The 22,069-nt window shown below is 39.4% G+C and overlaps 1 protein-coding gene across 1 annotated transcript; it reads left to right on the top strand.

Annotated features, from left to right (window-relative positions):
• Positions 1-147: 147 nt before the first annotated feature.
• LOC104037008 (betaine--homocysteine S-methyltransferase 1) lies at positions 148-17,842 on the top strand. Its single transcript, XM_075726780.1, has 8 exons — positions 148-186; positions 4,043-4,175; positions 8,455-8,573; positions 10,575-10,766; positions 11,363-11,510; positions 12,383-12,565; positions 16,930-17,158; positions 17,668-17,842. The coding sequence occupies exons 1-8, from the start codon at positions 148-150 to the stop codon at positions 17,840-17,842; spliced, it is 1,218 nt and encodes a 405-aa protein (XP_075582895.1).
• The last annotated feature ends 4,227 nt before the right edge of the window (positions 17,843-22,069 follow it).

The following is a 22,069-nucleotide window of genomic DNA, read 5'->3' as shown; positions in this document are numbered from 1 at the left end:
GGGCGGGGGTGGCTCCCGCGGCGCTGCCCGGCGCGGCCCGCCTCCTCCCCGGGCTATAAAAGTGCGGGCTGAGCGCCCGGGGCAGCTTGTGCTTCGTGCCGAGCCGCGGGGCCGGAGCCGGGCAGCCAGCGTCCCTGGGCGAGGAAGATGCTGCCGATCGGGAAGACCACGAAGCAGGGCAAAAGGGTAATCCCCCCGGCTCCCTCCCCCGCTCCGCCCCGTCCCGCTGCTCCCCGCGGGCCCGTCCCGCTCGGCTGCCCGGCGTCGGGGCGGCGGCGGGCGCTGGCAGCGGTGCCCCCGGCAGCGGCGGGGTCCCGGCAGCGGCGGGGCTCTGGGCCGGGCCGTGGCGCCGCCGGCCGCCCCTCCCTCCCTCCCTCCCGCCTGCTCCGGGTCCTGCCCGGCGGCCCTCCCGGGGAGCTGCCGCGAAACGGGCGCAGCCCGCCAGCCGCGCTGCTTAGCCCGCCAGTAAGGTATTTCTGCAGGTAAGGTCCTATTGTGAAAAGCTAAAGTAAAGCCGTAATAATAACTGTACCTATTCAGCATCGAGCCGCTAACGACGTGTGGACGCAGTTATGAGAGAGATTAGATTGAACTTAATGCTCTAACATCTCACAGAATTTTGATTTCTCTGAATGCATAGACTGGAGCCACCAAAGTTCAAAACCATTTTGCTTAGTAATACTTGACATGCAGTGCTTGCAACACATTAAAATTGTAAATATTTTAAGCATAAACTGTCATTGGGTGGGATTTCTGTTTCCACCATCCTGCCAACTCTATTTAAAAGCCCTAAATTGCTCTTCCCTGGATTTATATGACTGAATACCAACAGTGTTTGTAATATGAGCACAGTCTCCAATGTACGCGTGCCCTTTGCACCGTCAGTTAGCTAAAGAAATACGCCAGTACAAAAAGTTATCCAGGCATCAGCCATTCTGGCCATTAAGGCAAACACATGAGCAATGTCTAAATCAAATGCTCTGACATACACTAGTACGGCTACCCTGCACTACTGCTTGTGAAGGTCAGTGGAATCACATAGTCTGTCTTGCGTTCAGAAGGACACTTACCATTAATGGGATACTTCTTAGGCAGAACTGGTTTTACGTATTTATGTGTAGCATGTAAGTCTGGAGTAAGAGAACAGAAGGATATGGGAAGAAGTCTATGAGCTCTAGGCTCTTCAGATAATCCATTACAAAGGAAGAAGGTGGGGAGGTATTTCTCCTGCTTTTTATTTTTTGGCATGTAGTCATGCCACCTGACTTTAGGCACCTAGCTGAAGGCAATTGCCCTAAGTTCCCCTTACAGGCGATGGACAGACATAAGCTTCTCTTGAGGGCTCACTTAACATCTGAATAGCTGTTTTGAGATGCTCTGTTCTCTCCACTGATGGAAAGGTAGGATACAGGTAGACCAAGCAGGCTTTTCACTTAAATGGTTCAGTTGCATTCTTAAAGCTGGTTGAGGGAATACCTTCATACAGACACTTTCACTCTTTCCATGGATAGACATATGGACTATGTAGTGCAACCTCGTTCACAGTAGCAAAAGTAAAGCAGTGAAAAGATGGCTCAAAAAAGCCTTGGTTAGCTCTTTACAGATACTATTTCTTGTTACTTAACACCAGACCTGTGTACTACTGGATCACGTGACAGTACAATTTTGATGTGGGTTGGGCATGGGCACACAGCTGTAGGTCTCCAGGGTAGAATAAAACAAAGTTGATGCTGAACTTATGCTAGCTATATGCTGGTTGAACCAATGGTGTTTTATGCAGTATAGATAAAGCAAAAATGGTGTGAAGAGATGATATCAAACCTGTAATAGTTTGGCTTAAAAGGGAAATAACATTTTTGCACTCTGAACTGACATAGTAAGTTTGTATTAAGTACTTTGTGCTTTGTAGTTATGTCACCTGCTATTAGATGCCCCGATGCTACATTTAATATATCACAATATATTATGTATTAAGACGCCATGGTCTACTCAGTCATGGCTTATGTTGCTTTTGTGTGTCAAAAGTGAAGATTATTTCAAATTGCAGTTTTAAAAAGCTAGAACTGTGAAGGAAAACTGCTGTTAAATCCTAAAAGTGACTTAAAAGAAAATCTGTTAGTTGTAGTGCATTTAAATATAGTATCTATATATGATGTCAACATGTATCTATTACTTAATGTTCAGTTAACAATCAATGACCGAGGCTGCTTGTATATTAATGATTTTTTTTCCTCCTTGCTCCTGTTCTCTGCATATTAAACTTCTGAAGCAGGATCCATCTATAAAAGATTCCTTGGCAGGCAGAGAAAATAGGGACTCAACCAGTGATCTCTTGGGTGCCTTTCTCTGGCCCCATTTGAGGCATTGTGTTACAACTGCAAATTAGTTAATTGCAAACACAATCTTTACAAAGTCTCCTGACATTTACACTTAGAACAGAATTGCTCTAGTAGACAGGCGTGACTGGTAGACTCGTTGAAAATTACTGAGTTTTGGAGATTAAGTATCGCAGATTCAGTTTTGCCCTGGTCCTGCTGAAATACAGATAAAAGCTTGCATACTTTAATGAAGTCAATCAGATCAGTATTATGGCAAGTCCGCAATGTGCAATGGAATGTGATGCAGAGATTGGCAAGCCAACACTTGGCCAAACTCATGTATCTGCACAGCAGCACTGTACAGAGACGTCCCGTCACCTTGCTGCCATGTCAGTGCCTGAGCCAAAAATGCCAACCCTCTCAGCCAGGCTTTGTAGCCTCCAAGTAGCCTTACACTACTCTGTTTGGTACTGGAACTGGCATAGTTGGCACAGTGCGCCTTCTTGTTGGAAAGCCATACTCTCATCCCACCTAAAGGGCAGTGCTGAGATATCACAAGTGTTTGACTTTCCTGGATGTATGGTGTGAGATAATTGAATTAATGGAGGAGAAATTATCAAGAAAGATAATCTACTAAAGGTTGGAGGCTAATTGTTAAGAAACCCTTCCTCTCAGCACGAAAACCACACTCGTATGTCCACAAGGCTTTTCTTTTTCCTACTCCCTCAAATTTCATCTACTGAAATGCTAATATGCCATCAAGAAAAGATAACTATGGAGGGAAATTTAAGTCTTATCTTTGATTAATTCTTTTTCTGTACCCACTACCTTTGTTAATGTAATGAGTTTGCATTCATCCACTTTTTAAAGTAAACAGAATTATGGCTGTAATCCAATTGCAGAAATAATGAAAGGAATACAAAAAATAAGATATATTAGGTGCAACCAATATATGTAGTTCTCATGTTTTTCAATTTTACAAAAAAAATAATTACAATTTTCCTTGCGGTAGCATGGAGTTCAAGGCAGAAGCCAGGGTAATCACAGGGTGCTATAAGGTTTGTAATTTGGCATCTTAAAACATTTCAAGGCTGTGCAGAACAAGCAGGATTTTCTTTCATTTTGTAAGTCTAGGTAAGCAAACCCAGGCCAGTAAAAAGTCTGTCAGAAAATGGAGGCCAGCATTTTGAGATGTATCATACTTGGTAGGAAAATGTTACATGCTTACTTTTCTGTGATGTTTGTTGTGCCATCTTGCGTTAGAAGCTACTTGTACAAAGGTGCTGTCAAGATGGCATTCACAGCTAAAGAGCAAATGAGCTAATAAAGAGGTCAGTGATGCTAGTGTTTCATTTTAAGAAGGTTCTCCTATATTTTACAGGAGAATTTAAGATGGTGTTTTACTTTCATAGGAATGGAATTGGACCATTGACTTCTAGTTCTGGGGACTATATCTCTGGAATAGAATAAAACTGACTAATGAAAATTCTTACATAATATATATGCACATATTAAAGTCTTATGTTGCAAAACAGACCATCTACCATTCTTTAAAGAGAATTTCAAGAAGGTAATTGATTACTTTTTATTATTATGGCAAAGATGTTTCTGGTAGCCTGCAAATATTTGTCTGCTTTGCAAATACAGGAAATGGCAACAAAGACAAAGGAAGCCCACAAAACTGAAGAACTGTAATTGTTAACCTTTCTTCCTGCTTTCTTCAGGGTATTCTAGAGCGCTTAGACGCTGGAGAAATTGTGATTGGAGATGGAGGATTTGTCTTTGCTCTTGAAAAGAGGGGATATGTAAAAGCTGGGCCTTGGACTCCTGAAGCAACGGTAGAACACCCAGAAGCAGGTCAGTTTTACTGGGAAATGGTAATCCTGTAGTGAATGTAAACATGCTTGGATAAATAATAAATATATAGGAACTTGTAGTAGCTTTTTAAATAGAAGTGTTCTTTGACACTGTAGAATTACACTGTTAAGAATAGCCTAAGAATCTACAGACCAAATGCTCCTCTTACACCTTTTTCTTGCTCTTAACACTGGCCCAAAGCAGTTGGCTGAATAAGAATGAGTAGTGCAAACATATGATACCTCTCCAGAATGCTCTTCCAGTCTTCAACAATTTGCAGCCCAGGGACTTTTTGACCCACATATGCTATCTTTGTATTTAATAACATTCAGTGATTTCTCTCTCATGGATTTGTCTCATCTATCCTTGAGCTGATACAAAGCTTATCATTTAAAACATCTTGTGAAAAGAATTCTGCAGTTAACTATCTGTTTTGTTGTGTTCTAGCCATTCTAGGACTTTTATATTGTTATAAATTAAAATAGTTTGTTTATTAATTCTTTCAGGAAAATAGCAGCTTATTAAACAGTGGAATGGAAGAGGAGTATTTAATGTATCTGGATCCACTGTGAAATGGGGAATGATAAACCTTGTAAGAACCTAAGCATTGCAATAAACATTTAATGGAGTAACTCCCTTAGAGGGAGACAAAACGAGTAATCATTCTCTGCCTTCCAGCATAAAGATTATAGTGTTTAGCATAAATAGTGCAAAAGCAGATACTATTATCTATTTGTATATGCTTCATTACAAGAAAACATTTGCCCCAATAATATGATGTGCAGTTAATTCCACAACCCAATTCAGAATACCCTGGGGAAAACCGATTTCTTTGTTCTAAGTGTTTGCCCTTCCAAATTAGTCTTTTTCCTCTATACACGAGGAAGAAGGAGAGAGATCTTAGCCCTCTCTATTACATTGCTTTGTACACCTTAGCTATTTATTCACCCTAATCCTTCTCAGCCTTCAAGTGTAACTTTGTGTAGCATACCTAACTTAGTGTCACAGACAGCCTTAGATAACACAGAGCTCCAGCAAAGGTTTAAAGGGTGATGGCCTAATTTGCTGACTCTCATCTCCCCAAAAGACATCCCATCACCTCTCTCTCTGTTTCTCTCCACCTCTACCTTTGTCTGCCCCTACACATTCCATCTTATAAACCATAGTGCTTATCTCATGCTCTTTATTTCCCCTTTGCTTACTTATTTTGCACATCAAAAGCCATTGACCTTCTCCACATCCTTTCAGGAAGTGCAGGTCTCAATCCATGGGAAATGCAAGACATTGTCTTATGTAGAAGCAGTTGCAGATGGCTTAAAGTGGCTAAATTGGCACACAGATTTTTTAAAATAAGTGATCAGCAGTCATAGGTTAGAATCCAGCCTTCTAAGAATTGTTACTGATTGCTAGAACATATTGCTCATGTCTGTAATACAGTTATAAAATTTTTATAAGCCCCTTATAGGCTATTTATAAATACACCCTTCACTGGAAATGTGTTTTTTTCTTCTAGTGCAGTGTGCTGCCTCCCCTCCATTACTGCTTTTTGCTCCTGCGTGCTCAAGGGCCATGCTACTTTGAAAGCAGGTGTAAAGAACAGAAAGAGCAACTGGCCGAGCCAGCTGGTGTAAAAACCATACACCTACCAGACCTTCTTGTCTTTCTAAGGAAGGAGGGAGGTTCTGAGAATGCAGCAAGGAATGGAGGAGGAAAAAAAAAGAGTGAGTTCAAGGCCACTATCTCCATTACAAGGGAGAAGAAGTTTTGCCAGACTGACAAGTTTAGAAATGGGATCTAATATTTCTTCTGAGCCGGGTCAGGTATTTCTCTGTAGTGAGCAATATGCACGGGCACTTATTGCCCCCATCTCCTGTTAGCTTAAGTCTGTGTCTTTTGTTAAATGTCCAACTCGTGGTGCATTGAAACGAAAACTGTGTTACATATCTGACTCCTAAAATGCATCAGATTGTTAATAATTGTTTAGCCTCATATGTGGCTGTTATCCCCATTTCTCAAATAGTGGAGGAAAACACAGCTTCAGTAACATACTGGAAGTCCCACAAGAAGTAAATTACAAAGTGGTTTGGGTTTTTGATAGTGCAGACTGCTGTGGGCTTGATAATAGTAAAAGTACATTCTGCTGGTAAAAACGATTTGCCTGGGGTTGAATGAGATTCAGGCTGATACTTATAATGCTATTCTTTCCCTCAAAATGTAGACCCATTCAATAGTCTCCTGTTCACACACCTGATAGTTTGGGATATGAAGGTCCTTATTCATATGCGTTAGATTATGTTGCATTTGTCTACCTGTGTGACCATCCTTATTCACACAAATCCCAAGCATTCTTCTAGGAATGCAAGAACCTTATTTAAAGAGCACTGACCATGGGAGTAAAAAAAACTGGTTTATTATGGAAATGTCATAGACCATTTGTGGAAAATATTTGTACATTCTTTTTTCCTTTCCCATTTCTTGACTAGCTTTCATCAATGATTTCTCATGGGGGAGAATAGAAAAACAAACTACTGAACACTATACAGAGACAGCCCTCACAGTTGGGACCGGTAGCCTATTTTAACGCTGTGGGAAAAAGAATACTGCCTGCACTAGGAATGTTTTGACTCTGCATAAAGGTTGTAAGACTGAAATTTGACCCTGGTATTTCAGGCAGATTCCAGAGACTTTTTGAACTCTAGCTCTGCTATAATCTATGTTCCTGGATAGGCCTTTGTGACTGCTGGGAAAAGAGGCACTGTGTTAAATCACACTGTGGTTACCCAAGGCTGTAATTAGAAATTAAATACCATACTAGTAGAGAAAAGCAAGGGACACTACACTGTTCCTTCAGTGGAAGCAGACGTGCTTGTGTGTACACAGATTGACTCTAGCAACTCAAACTGCTGTTCAAGCTTCTCTGGCATAGAAGGCTGTGTTTGTTGCAGCTGAAGGGAGTGATTTTATTCTTGTGACACGCTCACATATGTTCCTAATGACACAGATTGTGTGTTGACAATGAGGTATGATAAACCAGGACTTCCGGAAAACTTTTCCAAGTATCTGCCACAGAAACTGCAGTGTTCTTGTGCCTGTGTACAGTATCTAGGGAAAAATTATTCCTGTATTTGCTATAAGCTGTTGAGCATTTTAATTCTGTTTTACATGATCAGTAGTATTCTAGAAATTATTATCATTATTGTTCTGTGGGCATGCATCTAAAATGAATTGACAGCTCCTGTTCTGTTCCTGCTGTGGTGATTGCAGTGTACTACACAGCGGTGAAGGCAGAACTACCATTACAGAGCCTGCTCCCAAAGTCCTAATGTAGGAAATTTGTCCATTAAAAGTAATACCAACCTTTCCTTCAAAAGAAGTGTTGGCTCTGTAGTAAAATCGTCATGTGCTGACTTATGAGAAGAATTAAGTCTGTGTTGCAAGTCACTTTTCTGGAGCAATAAATACTCTTTTAATTAGGGGTCTATTTAGCAAAATAGAGCTTTGGTTTTGGCTGACCAGATTCAGCTAAGAGTTCTGTAGGGGCAGAAAACTAGAAAATATGACATAAAGGATGTAATAGAACACTGTATTCTTCCTTATAAATATAATTTTGTCCCTTAATTTCTTGCCACGGTAGTTTCTTCTGTTTTCTTCTTCATAGTCTAGAAGCGAAGAAAATACGGCTTTTTCATTTGAAGATCTTTTTGAAATGAAGCCATTTATTTAATATGTCCATAAAATAGAGTTTTACTCACACTTATTTTCTCAGCTACATAATTGCCTCTGTTCTCTAGTTTGTCCTCACTGGCATAAAAGGTGAAGGTCTGCAGAACATTGGATCCAGCTCCAAGGAATTCCTTGTTATGCTTTGGGATTCCTTGTTACACTTTCCTGTTCTTTTGTCAGATGTCTGCTTTCCCTTCCTAAACCACTGTGCAGTTCTATAAAGTAAAATTCAGTGGTCTGAAGGATTGCAGAAAGTAGAAGATAGGCAAGGTGGCATGCAAAACTTAGTCTACTGATAAACTAAATAGAAATCTTGAGTCATTCTTAGCAGAGAATAACTAAGGAGAAAGTTTTCTCCCTAATGTTCTGAGAGTGAGAAGAAAGGAATTCTACACAGACTGGGGTACTGCTTCTACTCTCTCATAATGGCTCTTCTAAACACAGTATCACTTATTTTACAGTAACATTACTTCAATAAACATTTAATTTTGGGATAACAAAATTAAGTAATAACTGTACCAAACATCTCTTCTTTGTGTCTCTTAATTCTTTGCAGTTCGTCAGCTTCACCGGGAATTCCTCAGAGCTGGATCCAATGTTCTGCAGACATTCAGCTTTTATGCCAGTGAGGACAAACTAGAGAACAGGGGCAATTATGTAGCTGAGAAAATAAGTGTGAGTAAAACTCTGTTTTGATGGAGATATGAAATAAATGGGTTAATTTCAAAATGCATAGTAGAAAGATTATAGAGTACTTTCACAGCTTGTCATAACAGTTTTGGCTATATTTAAGGACCAAAGAGTGATATGATGCCATTTCAGAGTTTGGAATAGCAAGACAGACAAGGTCAAAGGACAGAAAAATATAACAAAATGGGGCAAGGATGAAGAGAGGAAGGAGGATGCCCACATTGTATTTTTCCCATCTGAGGAGATTAGTTCACTGGAGTTTTGATGTGAAGAGTATAGGCAGGACTAAGTGCACAGGGTGCAAAATCAGGTGAAAAAAAGAAATGCTTTAACATCCAGAGAAGCAAATCAACTGCAAAAATGGCAAAGATTTCCTAGACAATAATGACTGGCTAGTGAGAATGGAATGGTTTTTAGAACCATGCCTTCAATAAAGTAACAACTAAAAAATTCAAGGTGTCCACTGTGGTCAATATTCCCCTTCTCATGTATAAGGGTGATCTGTTACAGCAACAGAAGTACCATGTTGGTGTTTTCTTACCCGCTAAACAAAGGAGTTGTAGAATGTTGAGTGTTTTCACTAGATGCAGGCCCTAGCTCCACTGGGACTTCTGGCACAAACATTTCTGGATAGTTCCTTTGAGACTAGAAGGTTTGCCATTCAGCGTTTGCTCTGATCCTTTCTGCTTTGGTCTTGTTGTCTATTTCAACCTCTGCAAAACAGAGAAGATTCTCCAGGGGCCAGGGAGGAGGGAATATCTTTGTATCTTTGAAGATATCCCAAGTCAGAAATTAGAACAATCTGGACACTAGGGAAACACTTGAGGCTTAACTAAGAGGTCATACCAAAATGTCATATGACCAAATTTATCTGAAATGCTGTACCTCTACATTCAATAGATGCAACATAGAAATGTCTGAAGTGGTAGTCCCAGAAACACATTGCCTCTGGAACAAGCCATGCTGCAACTCTTGCTGCCATGCAAAATTTCAAGAAGCGCTGGGAGAGCGCCTGGTATTGGGAATGCATTGCAGGAAAGCTTTCAAGGTTGATTTGCTGCCAGTTCTAGAAGCAGGTTCCTCCAGGCTTTAACTGGTTTATGGCTCCACCTCACGGAGTTCCCAAACATGTACCTGAGCACAAGTGCAAATGGAAGAAAATCTGTCAGCAATACCCTTAAAAATCAGCTGTGTGCCTTTTGGGGCAGCTGTGGAAAACTTCAGCTGAGAGAAACGTATGTAGATTCTAAGTAGTCCCAGGGCTGTGGAGAAGCCTGCTCTAATCAGTACTTGTTTTCTATCCCAAATAATGATTCTTTTCCCAAAATCTTTTTTTTTCCCAGCTTAACCTCTTTTTCACAAGCTGTTCTAGTCATCCTGATTTGGATATAGAGGGAATATGTCTTTCAGTCTAGGTGATTAATTAATCATATACAGTGATAAGTTTCCAGTTACTATTCTTAAATTGGTAACTTTAACATCAGATAATTAATGATATCTTTTTAAAAGTTCCTTAAATAACGCTATATGAATACTACATCTTAAATTTTGAATATGCTCAAAATACTAAAATACACTTAAAAAAATCCATTGAAATTACTACGTTTTGTTTTCCACTACAAACTGTCAGAATAAAAGCATATAATTAAGTGCAACTAACTCATTTTCTAAGAGGCAAAGAAAATTCCATTTCACACCAAATATTTGCTTCTTATAGGCTATTTGTGTAAGATGTATTACAAGTAATATGTTTTCATAATATTTGATAATACAATAACTTGGAGGTGGCAAGAAATGTGGGGTTTTTTTGTTACTGTTTTTGAAATATGATGATCTTTTTAATCAATATTATTAAAAAATCCATTTAAATTATAAAAGAATATGAAGAAGCCATTATGGCTTTTGACTCTTTTTGTCCTTTTTGTGCTCTGAAATTACACGCATATCTCTGACCAGGTAAAATTGATGTAATCTGTATTCACACAGTGCCAGAAAGTGAATGAAGCTGCTTGTGACATTGCAAGAGAAGTGGCTAATGAAGGCGATGCTTTAGTGGCTGGAGGAGTCAGTCAAACACCATCGTACTTAAGCTGCAAGGATAAAGCAGAGGTTAAAGCAGCCTTTCGAAAGCAACTAGATGTCTTTATGAAGAAGAATGTGGACTTCCTAATTGCAGAGGTAAATCTGTAAAAAAAGTACCTGCCTTCAACCGGCACAGTGTTAACTTTAAGATGTCTAGTCTACTTTAGGGAGTGCAAGTATATGTTGCTTCCTACTTTAAAATTTTCTGTTATGCTTTTATTCCAGTAGTATTAGGCATTTTTCTAAATGCACAGCAGCATCTGCAAGCATCTGAGAATAGGACCTTGAAACCTAAATTTCTACCCCAGTTAAGTCAAATTCTGTACTGGTACAAAGAGGATAGATTAATGTGATCTTAACTAGTTCCTATTTCCTCCCATATACTGTAAGCAATCAACCTAATATGCCTTTTCTAGATGAAAATAGTTCTTTAGGAATAAATCCCTGATTAACCTCCTGTATGGGCATTCTTATTCTTGAAACAACAGTATCATGATTTTTTATTTAGTTTTACTTACTGATTTTTTTAAAATCCTTTTTTAACTGTGTGGTCAGTGAACTCAGTTGAATTCTGTCAGTGTAAATCAGAAAAGAATCAAGTCATTGTATTCCTGGTGAATTTGGGGTCTGGATTAATGTGTTTATGCTTCATCTCCAAGAAACGAAAGTAGTCCTGTTTTAATTTCTTTTAGTATTTTGAACATGTTGAAGAGGCTGTCTGGGCAGTTGAAGTTCTAAAAGAATCTGGAAAGCCAGTTGCAGCTACGATGTGCATTGGTCCACAAGGAGACATGCATGGTGTGCCCCCTGGACAATGTGCTGTCCAACTGGTAAAGGCCGGTAAGAATCTATTTTAATATGCCCTTTGAAAGCATGGAACAAAATAAAATCCTTAAGTATTGAGATAAATGGATGTATATCTCAAGTAGGTAGCTTCCCAGTTATATCTGATAAAAGGTTTGACCCTGTAGAAAAGTTTTTATGTGTACTTTACTAGAGCGGTCTTGTAAAAAACATAGGAAAATGCAGCTATGAAATCCTTGTTAACTAGGAAGGTATTGGGAGCAATAGCCACAGGCAGCTGGTACGGAATAGAGCAGAATCCTAAACCTACTCAAATTTGGTTACAGAGCCAACCCCAAAATCTGGGCTCACAATTATGACACATAAGCAGAATCGAAAGCCACCTTTGATTCTCTGCTCATGTTTTTAGAAATATATGGAGCATAGTTCAAATACAGGGTGAGAGAAAAAGAGGATGAAAAAATTAATCTTTTTGCTTGTCAAAGGCTGTGTTTTCTGCAGGACAAGGGGAAGGGCAGAAGAAATTAATCAGGGGCATGATGAATGATAGTACAGGGGTTTATTCTATCTGTTCTGAACTACTATTTTCCTTTGGAGTTACAGTTGAAATCCAAAGGCCAAACCTGTGTTAGGAACCTGGTAGCTATTTGCATATGTGGCTGTACATAATCAGTCTTCATTGATTAAGCACTGATAAGAAAAGCAACTGTATGAGGGCGGGAGATGTGATTCATCATGAGGAAGGTAAAGAGGAATGCAACTGAGATGTAAATGGAATGATCCAACTGCCTTGTTTTCATAATGCTGGTGTAAAGATGGACTGTGCTGCTTCTGGAGTGGTGTGGCTAAGAACTTTTACCTCCCACTTCCTGGGAAGGTGTGACTTGAAGTTATTTTCCTCCTCCTAGGTGCTTCTATTGTTGGAGTCAACTGCCATTTTGATCCAGATACTTCCCTGGAAACCGTGAAACTGATGAAAGAGGGCTTGCAGGCTGCTAAACTGAAAGCCCATCTGATCTCCCAGCCACTTGCTTTCCATACACCTGATTGTGGAAAGCAGGGTTTTATTGATCTTCCAGAATTTCCCTTTGGTGAGACAAGGCTATCTTTTTTTTTTTTTTTTTTTTTAAATTGCCTGTTCCTTTTTTTCCCCAGCTTTTAGTAAAGGTGAAGCTGCAATGTATCCTTGTATACAATAAGATCAGTCGCAATTATCCTGTCTGGTGTTTTCCCTAGGGGGATTGTAGTCTAATATTGGATTAAAGATCATTCACACAGTGGGAGTATTTCAGTAGTATTACAGCACATGACTGAAAGTGAAATTATGATGAAAACAGTTAAAGTGCCACAACCTAACTCAGTTAAAAAAAACATAGTTTTTCCTTGTGCTATAGAACCTTGTTCAGGACAGCTGTAAACAGTCCAAAGAAATGAACAAGAGCAAATAAACTAAAAAACCCCCAGACTTAAATGCCTTTGCATTGTAGCTCCCCAGCATTCTGGGTTGTGACATCTATCCCACAAGCCCTATAACGTTTACCTGCATAGGGATTTAATGTACAATCCATATGCAGAACTGGATATATGTGCATGATTATTGCACTCATAATGGTTCAGTCTTGCAAGTGTAACTGTCTAATATAGGTGAGATTAGAGAGAAACCAGAAGAGGGAATATGTTCTTTGATGTTGCTAAAAAATGGATTAGCAGTTTGGAGATGTATTTATCACATGTACGCTCAGGAGAAATTCTACAGAGACTGAAAGATTCAGCCACTTCATGCGTATTAAGGCTTGTGTATTTAGGGCTTATTTCCACCTGGGACATAGAAGATCACATCCCTTTAAGGTAAGAGGACAAAATCAGCATAAATTTTTTAAAATTGCTTAGAAAAATGCTTTCATTTTCAGGCATCATATACTCTTCTTTTCAAGATCAGATTGTAAAATAAGGTATTAAAACACTTGAAACTTGAATTTGTAACAAAAAATTTGAGAGGTAGATGTAATTTTCAGGAATATTTTTTTTTAAAATACCTCTCTTTACATAAACGAAGGAAAGAGAATAAAGCATGAGCCTGAGGCATTCATTAAATGATAATAACATGTCTGAGTTCTGAAAATATTCTGAGATGTTTAACAGTGTTAGGAACTCATTTATCCTATTCATTCCTTCATATAACTCCTCTGATTGCAAGCAAAAAAAAATAGAATAGATGCAGTAAGTAATCAAGTGAATTGAAGGATTCACTGGTTTGTTTTGGTTCTTGCTTGTATGTTATAAGCAATCAGTATGAGATCTCGGCTTTCAGAAATTTCATGAATCAATTGGAGAAGGCTGGTTCTGTGAATGTTTTCAATACCCAGAAGGAGCAACTGATCACTTGACAGCAGATAAGCAGTTTGGTAAATCATTGTTACACTGACCCAGTTAACTCTGTTTTTTGTGGAAGGCAACAGGCATAGAGAGGTATTTAGGTATTTGAAGTGTACATAACCTCTGTACAGGCCAACAAGATCTCAGTTTCTAGAAGAGCGTTGACTATGTTGTATTGGCAAACTCCAGCATCTAGATGCCAGCAGTATTTATTTGTCTGTAGAACTTTTCCTATTTTTTTGTGTTTTCCCTTCTGTGTTACTGCAATTGCTCTGAAATGTCACTAATTAAGCAAGGACAATGTTTTAGAAAGAAATGTCCCAGTCAAAGCATACCAAATCATCTCAGGAGTAGATATATGGAGGGGATAAATCTAGGAGCTGCTATAAGGTCTCCCCAGAGCCTCCTCTTCTCTAGGCTAAGCAACCCCAGCTCTCTCAGCCTTTCCTCATAGAGGAGGTGCTCCAGCCCCCTAATCATCTTTGTGGCACTCCTCTGGACCCGCTCCAACAGGTCCATGTCCTTCTTGTGCTGAGGGCTCCAGAGCTGGATGCAGTACTCCGGGTGGGGTCTCACCAGAGTGGAGCAGAGGGGCAGAATCACCCCCCTCGACCTGCTGGCTACACTTCCTTTGATGCAGCCCAGGGTACAATTGGCTTTGTGGGCTGCAAGCACACATTGCCAGCTCGTATTCAGTTTTTCATCCACCAGTACCCCCAAGTCCTTCTCCACAGGGCTGCTCTCAATCCACTCATTGCCCAGCCTGTATCCATGTTTGGGATTGCCCCAACCCAGGTGCAGGACCTTGTACTTGGTCTTGTAACTTCATGAGATTTGCACGGGCCCACCTCTCTAGCTTGTCAAGGTCCCCCTGAATGGTATTGCTTCCCTCTAGAATATCAACCACACCACTCAGCTTGGTGTCATCTGCAAACTTGCTGAGGGTGCACTTGATACCACTGTCCATGTCCCCAACAAAGATGTCAAATAATTCTGGTCCCAGTATGGACCGCTGAGGGACACCACTGGTCCCCTCTCCACCCAGACATCAAGCCATTGACCGCAACTCTGAGTGCAACTGTCTAGCCAATTCCTTATCCATTGAGTGGTCCACCCATCAAATCCAGGTCTCTCCATTTTAGAGACAAGGATGTTGTGTGTGACAGTATCAAATGCTTTGCACAAGTCCAGGTAGATAATGTCAGTCACGCTTCCATTATCCACCAATGCTGTAACCCCATTGTAGAAGGCCACCAAATTTGTCAGGAACAATTTGCCCTTAGTGAAGCCATGTTGGCTGTCACCAATCACTCTCTGTTTTCCATGTGCCTTAGCATAGTTTCCAGGAGGATCTGCTCCATGATCTTGCTGGGCACAGAGGTGAGACTGACTGGCCTGTAGTTCCCTGGGTCCTCCTTTTTTCCCTTTTTAAAAATGGGAGTTATATTTCCCCTTTTCCAGTCACTGGGAGCTTCACCAGTCTGCCATGACTTCTCAAATATGATGGATAGTGGCTTAGCAACTTCATCTGCCAGTTCCCTCATGACCCGCAGATGCATCTCATCAGGTCCCATGCATTGTGACACAGTGGGTGATGGAGAAGACAGGGAAACAGTCTGTACTGTTCCCCTGGAGTTTTGTTGCTTATGCTGGTATAAATTGAGTGCAAGATTCTGCATTCTTACTGTTGATCATTTTGTATCAATTTTGCATTAGCTTTTTAATGATATATGAGAGACAAGGAAATAATGACTTTGTGCTTCTGATGCTTTCTCTCACATCTGTAGGACTGTACACAAGCTTACTTTTATTTAAACAGCTTTCTAAGATGGCTTCATCTGGTTTTCCTTCTGATATTAGACCATCTACTTTTCCTTTGTCCAGTCTTTCCCTCTGAGACCAATAATTTTCTGTTTAAGAACATGTAATTTTTTTCCTTCTGCTTTTTATTTTCTGAACCTGTCTCTTAACTACCCATTGGACTTAGGTGGACTTAGGTGGATCTGCTTTGAATCACCTTCTTGCATGTTAGGTATTTTTGGGAGGTATTTTTGGGAAAGGACATATGGAGAAGAATCCTACCTCTCTGCTGTGTTGCTGGAGCCTTACTACCTCACCATGGGTTCTTTGCCCAGCAGAGTGTTTAGTGCATAGACATCATGCTGCACTCGCCTGATAACCATGCTGGTTCATCTCCTGCAGATGTGCGTAAAGAAGTGGGAGGATTTTTATTCCTTTGTTCCTGTATTTTTATTCCTTAAAGTTTCTTCTTCAGTCCCATGTCTTTTCTTTCCAGTTCTGTCACTCTTGTGCCTCCTTCCCTTTGAGGTGTGCTTTTCCTTCTTCTTTTCACTTTCTATTCTTTTTCTTCCACAAGTCCTTCCTCTCAGCTCTGTTATCCCTTCACTCTGTTCATCACAACCTGCAACAGGGTGAAGGGTTCAAAATTAAGATTGAATCCTAACTAATCTACACACAGAACTTTCCACAAGGAACAAGTGGTTTGAGGCAGCAAGGTGCTTATGGCTGGAATTATAACTAAGTAAAGAATGGGCTACGGGTCCCAGCTGTCAGTGAAACAACTGGCTGCCCCTAGCTGATCATGGAAAAAAGTGTAGGAAGCATTCCTGAGGAATAATGAGCAGGCTTTTTCCTGTTGCAGGTAGGCTGATACCTTCTCCTTTCACAGATTAGAGTGCTGTAATCAGATTTCCTGGATATTGATTGTTTATTAGGAACTCTTTGGAAATGGGGGCATAACATTGAAAGTACTCCAATACTCCAGCTAAGAACTCTGGCAGAATGGCAGCCATATGACCTGATCAGTCTCAGAAGGTATTAGGTGCTGTTTTGGAAGGCCAAAAAAGCTTACAGCAAGCATAGCTCAGCAGAGCATATCAGAATCTAAAAGCTAGACTTCTGAAAGTTTGCATCATTAATTCTAGCTCAGACAGTTCAAACGTGTACATCTACAACCAGTTTTGCAAAGAGTGTGCAAGTATCTCAACAATGTGATTTCTTACCAAAAAATGTGCTGAATGGAGCATGGTGGAAACTTAAGATATGAATGTCTTTGCAGGTCTGGAGCCAAGAATTGTAACCAGATGGGATATTCAAAAATATGCAAGAAAGGCCTATGACTTAGGAATTCGTTACATTGGAGGTTGCTGTGGATTTGAGCCATATCATGTCCGAGCAATAGCTGAGGAGCTGGCACCTGAAAGAGGATTTTTGCCAGAAGCTTCTGAGAAACATGGTAGCTGGGGCGAAAGCCTGAGCATGCATACCAAACCGTGGGTCAGAGCAAGGTATGTATATCTGAACTGGACAGCACACCAACATACTCCTGGCAAAGGCTTATATTAGAACATGCAGCAGACTGGCTTAACTGATACGGAGGTCTAAATATCTCTGTAAACGTTCTATGTGTTAATTTTGAAGAATTAAATCTGATCTGGGAGCAGGGAAAGGGGTAAAGGGACAGTAGGAGATCTCCAGAAATTCTCATCTCTCTTTAAAATGAAGATTTGGTCTGAATTAATGTGAAAGTAATTCATGAAAGTTAAGATCAAAAACTCACAGACCGCTGTAAAATGGCTCCTAATGGTAAGTGGGCTACAGTGTTCCTTTCAAGGATGAAAAGACACGTTTTAAGCATGCGGAATTTCATTGCATGCTTTCATTCATACTTCTGTATCTAAATAGAAGGTCAGTCTGTGCAAGTTAGATGATCCTTTGCAATGGTGATTTAAGCCACATTTCCTTTAGTATAGTGAAGTGCCAGAAAAAAACCCTAAATTTCCTTTTCATTCTTTAGGGCAAGAAAAGAATACTGGGAGAACCTGAAGCCTGCTTCAGGCAGGCCATATTGTCCTTCAATGTCAAAGCCAGATGGCTGGGGAGTGACCAAAGGAGCCAGGGAGCTGATGCAGCAGAAGGAAGCAACAAGTGAACAACAGCTGAAGGAGCTCTTCCAGAAACAGAAGTTCTAATCCACTGCAGTTGTGTAAATGTTAGAATGGTTTATCTACAGACCATCTCATCCTTCATGGGAAAATCTGTGAAGAGTACCTGTTGATTTATCAGTTAACATGTAATGAAAGAGACAAAATGCAGAGAGAATGTGATTACAGATTAAATATGTCAAATTTTGGTAATAAAATCTTTCTCTGGACAAAGAGTTTAGAGAATGCACAGTCAGAAGGAGGTTTGGATTCTCATAATAATTGAGCTTTTCTTAGCTAGTTGCCATTAATTGGGTAGACACAGAAATACATGGAAACTAATAGTTCGCTCGACTCACCTGTGAAAAGAGAAAAAGCCATCTATAAATATGGTATTAATGGACTTCTGTTCCTGAGTCTGTTTTCAGTTTGGGATCATGTAGGAGCTTCCTCAGACCTCAAGATTTGTTGAGGGCTACTTCAGGCACATACAAACTGCCAGTGCTTCAGACACACAGTTATCTACAGCCACTTTCTTGACTTCAAGAGAATAAAAGTAAGCTAGAAGATACATCTTATAGCTGGAATCAAAAGATAAGAAATTCCTGCAAGATCTCATTCCCCTTATGTGCAGGAGAACAGTTCAGAGAACTTTTAGGAAAGAAAAATGACAGGTAAATAACTCACTGTTTTGTCTCAAGGTACCATATACACCAGATTTACTCCTCTGGAGAGTAAAAGGCTTAAGAGATTATTCTGAAATTTTAAAAAAATTAAATAAATTAAAAGTAATATGATGGAATAGTATTGTATTATCTTCACACCTTAAATCATAAGAGCTCAAACGGAATTGCATATACCTCCAGTAAACAACTGATTTTCAAATGATCCAGCTGATTTCTGGATATCTCTTTGGAAATGCTTGGTTGTCTCAAAATAGCCCTTAAAAACTGAAGCTTCCTAAAATATAACTCCTGTTTATAGGAGTAGTAGAACATTCCATGATTTTTTTAAAGATGTCTGATTCACTCTAGAATTGTAGTTATATATTCCCTGTTAGGAAATATATCAATCCACCTAAATTAAGAAAACCCATGGACATTTGTACACTGAATTTGTTGAGACGTGTTTTCTTAGGAAGGGTATCACTATACTTGGAACCCATAAAGGACACATTTCCATAATTTATTTTTGTGAAATACCACACAACTTAGATTTTTTTCTAGAATCTCATTCCCACCCATTCTACATTACAGCCACTACCTTTATGAAAATATCATTCTCAAAGTTAGTGTTGAAAACTTTTGTTGGACTACCTTTAATGTATAAGCTTGCTTAATTATTTCTATCCACGTTGATATTCTGTAGTTCAGGAAACACTTAAATATTCAACACTTTAATGGGAAACTTCAGGTATCCTTTTCAGACTGTTATTGGCAGACAGATTTTAGAAAAAGGCATCTGCCTTCACCAAGCTTATAGCAGATTGAAATAGTTACTAGCTGGAAATTTTGCCTGAAAGTCGAAAGTAGACAAATCAAGAAAGTGGATATTTTAAAATATAGATTATTTGGAAAGCATCCATATAAGTATATATGCACTACATTAAACTCCTTTCCTTCCTAAACCTTTCTGGATGTTCCCCCTGCAGAAAGTGAAATAATGCAACATCTGTAAAACAAAAAGGTCAGCTCTTTGATCACCACCAAAATGCATGCAGCATTAAAGATGTATGCATGATAAAGTGGCTTAAAATATAACATGCAACTGATAATGTCAGGACAAGAAGGATCTGCAGAGACTTCAGAACCTACAAGCTCTCTGTGCTGCACATGAGAAGATGGTTACATTTTTAGTTGGCTCCAAAGTTTTCCAGAAACCCATGCAAAAAAAAGCCTAAAAACCTGCTGTTTAATGGTCAGGTGTTGGCCTGATTTATCTGTAAACTACAGGAAAGCAAGGAGGGTTTTTTGTAAAGAAGGAAATTTTGGAGTAAGGTACAAAATCACAAACCCCACAATTTTTGCCCTGTTCTTCTGAAAAGTTTTCTAGGGATCCTACCAAATCTGAAATCTCCATGTACCACAAGTTTCTTCCTAAAGTGGTTTGTAGTTCATGCCTTCTTTTCCAACTCTATTCACAAATGCAGTGGCAGGTTCAGTGACATTTTTTAGCCTAAGCATTAAAAAAGTGGATTCATGTTTCTGTTTTGTTCTACTCCATTGACTTTATAAAATATCAAACATAAAATAATCTCATTTCATTCTGCAATGCATTAAATTATTTTAAGTATAGACACCATTGAAATCAGATGGGCAGAATATTACTTTAAAATATATTATTTCAGCATCTTGCTTTATTACAAAAATTCTTCATTACCTTTTCCTTATGTTCCACTTTATAGAGAGTGATGGTATCTGGCATAAGTTTTATATGAGATATCAACCTCCACTACATACAATTTCATGGAATTATGATACTAAATTTCATCAACGGTGTATACCTCTGTTTATACACAACTCCTGAGACAGACAGCAATCGATTACATCCTAACTTTAGGAATCTGAAGAGAGACTTTCCATATATTTTTGTCAACTTCACCTTGGAGCTTCTGTGTCCAGTAAAGTTGTAGATCTGAAAAGAAAAGCAAATTTGGGTAACAGCACTTGATGCAATCGGAATGAAGGGTAGTTGCTAAGAAATGAATTTCAAAGCAGATTGAAAAAATGTATGTTTGGAATAGGGAAAAGCAGCATGTTTCTATCTCACGACTAACAAGGCAACAGCAAACGTGCATCGATCAAAAAATGCTTTACAAGCATTACCAGTTATTGATGGGTGGTTCAAGAATGTTTTGTGGCATTCATTTGCAAGCATTTGCATGGCATCGTTTCAGTGCTATTGAAGAAAGAGATCAAGTGACAACAAACACAGGAGGGAAATGGTCAAAAGCAAATAAGCCCTGCTTTGCAATTTACCTGTTCGCAAATCACAAGAGTGCTAGAAAGAGACCAAACTTGTTCAGCCCAATAGGCTAGTCTTTGCCTTTTGGCAGACATGGTAGCAAGCTTTATAGTAGGTGTTACACAAGATCCCTTGATCAATTTTTATTTCTAATCAAACAAATAAAGTAGGGCAGTTTCATGCAAGAAAAAAATAAGAATAAAAAGACTGTAGTATTCTTTGGGTCAAGCAGCAGTGTTCTTCTGCCATATTTGGAAGGGAAGTCTTTTCCTGCAGAAGGAAAGGCTTGCATGCAGGGAAGTTTGCATATTCTTTTCAATTATGTCAGCTGGCTTGCTGGAAGATCCTGCTGGCTCTTCCTACAACCCTTTCTGTAAAAAGGCATTTCTCAGTAGTATCACAGTACTACAGCTTCATGGAAAATCAAGATGTGTCCTATTAAAGCAAAAGCTTTTTTAAAATCTTGTTTCTCACTATATAATTTCTGCTTGGACTTTTTCTGTGTGATGAGATCCCATCAAATTATATTTAAATACACAGGCTTACGGCTATCTGTGCAAATACTGCCTCCTGGTGACTCTCTGTATGGCTACAGGACGGGGGAAGGTGGAACCTCAAATGGCTTCTTGGGTTTGTATACACAGACAGAAATCAGAAGAGCAATTATTTCTATCTAATTTCAGAACAGACTTAATTACACCTGTATTTGTTACTTAAGAAGGAAGTTTTTTCTTTACAAGAACTGTCAAAGATAATTAAGTCTCCAATTATGCAATGCTTCAGTCTTACTTTACTGCCAGAATAAAAGGGCTGGACTGAACTTTTTCTTTGAATATGGCCAGCTCAGCTCTTATTTTCAAAAACCATATGGCATACAATGTAGACAAACATTTTAAATTATAAGACACAGGACACTGGAGAAAAAAGTTGGAAGGTAGTTAATAAATATAAAACTTAAAATATATCTGAACACTACCTTCTCCTTGCCTCCTCTCTAACACTATTCTGAAGACCCGACATTATTAGAATGCAAATTTCCAAAGTTTAGTTCTTAGTAGTTAAGAAAATTAACCAGGCACCCTTAAATCTGCCTACTTGTGCGTTTGTCCTGCACAGGGAGTAATACAGAGGCAAAGAGACATTGTGTGTAATATTAAATGCTGTACAGCACTGCATCTACCACACAATAGGGCAGAATTTAGCTGATCTGACAGGCATGCAGTGCTGCATCCACTGTAGCCACTGCTTTCTGTGGGACTAGACCTTGCCAGGTTTCTGTCTGCTATCCTGGCAAGACTGCCCATAACTGAA

The sequence above is a fragment of the Pelecanus crispus genome, chromosome Z (genome assembly GCF_030463565.1).
Source record: "Pelecanus crispus isolate bPelCri1 chromosome Z, bPelCri1.pri, whole genome shotgun sequence".
NCBI classification, from domain to species: domain Eukaryota; kingdom Metazoa; phylum Chordata; class Aves; order Pelecaniformes; family Pelecanidae; genus Pelecanus; species Pelecanus crispus.
Note: the sequence above shows the minus strand (reverse complement) of the source record. Positions and strands in the feature narration are given on the sequence as shown.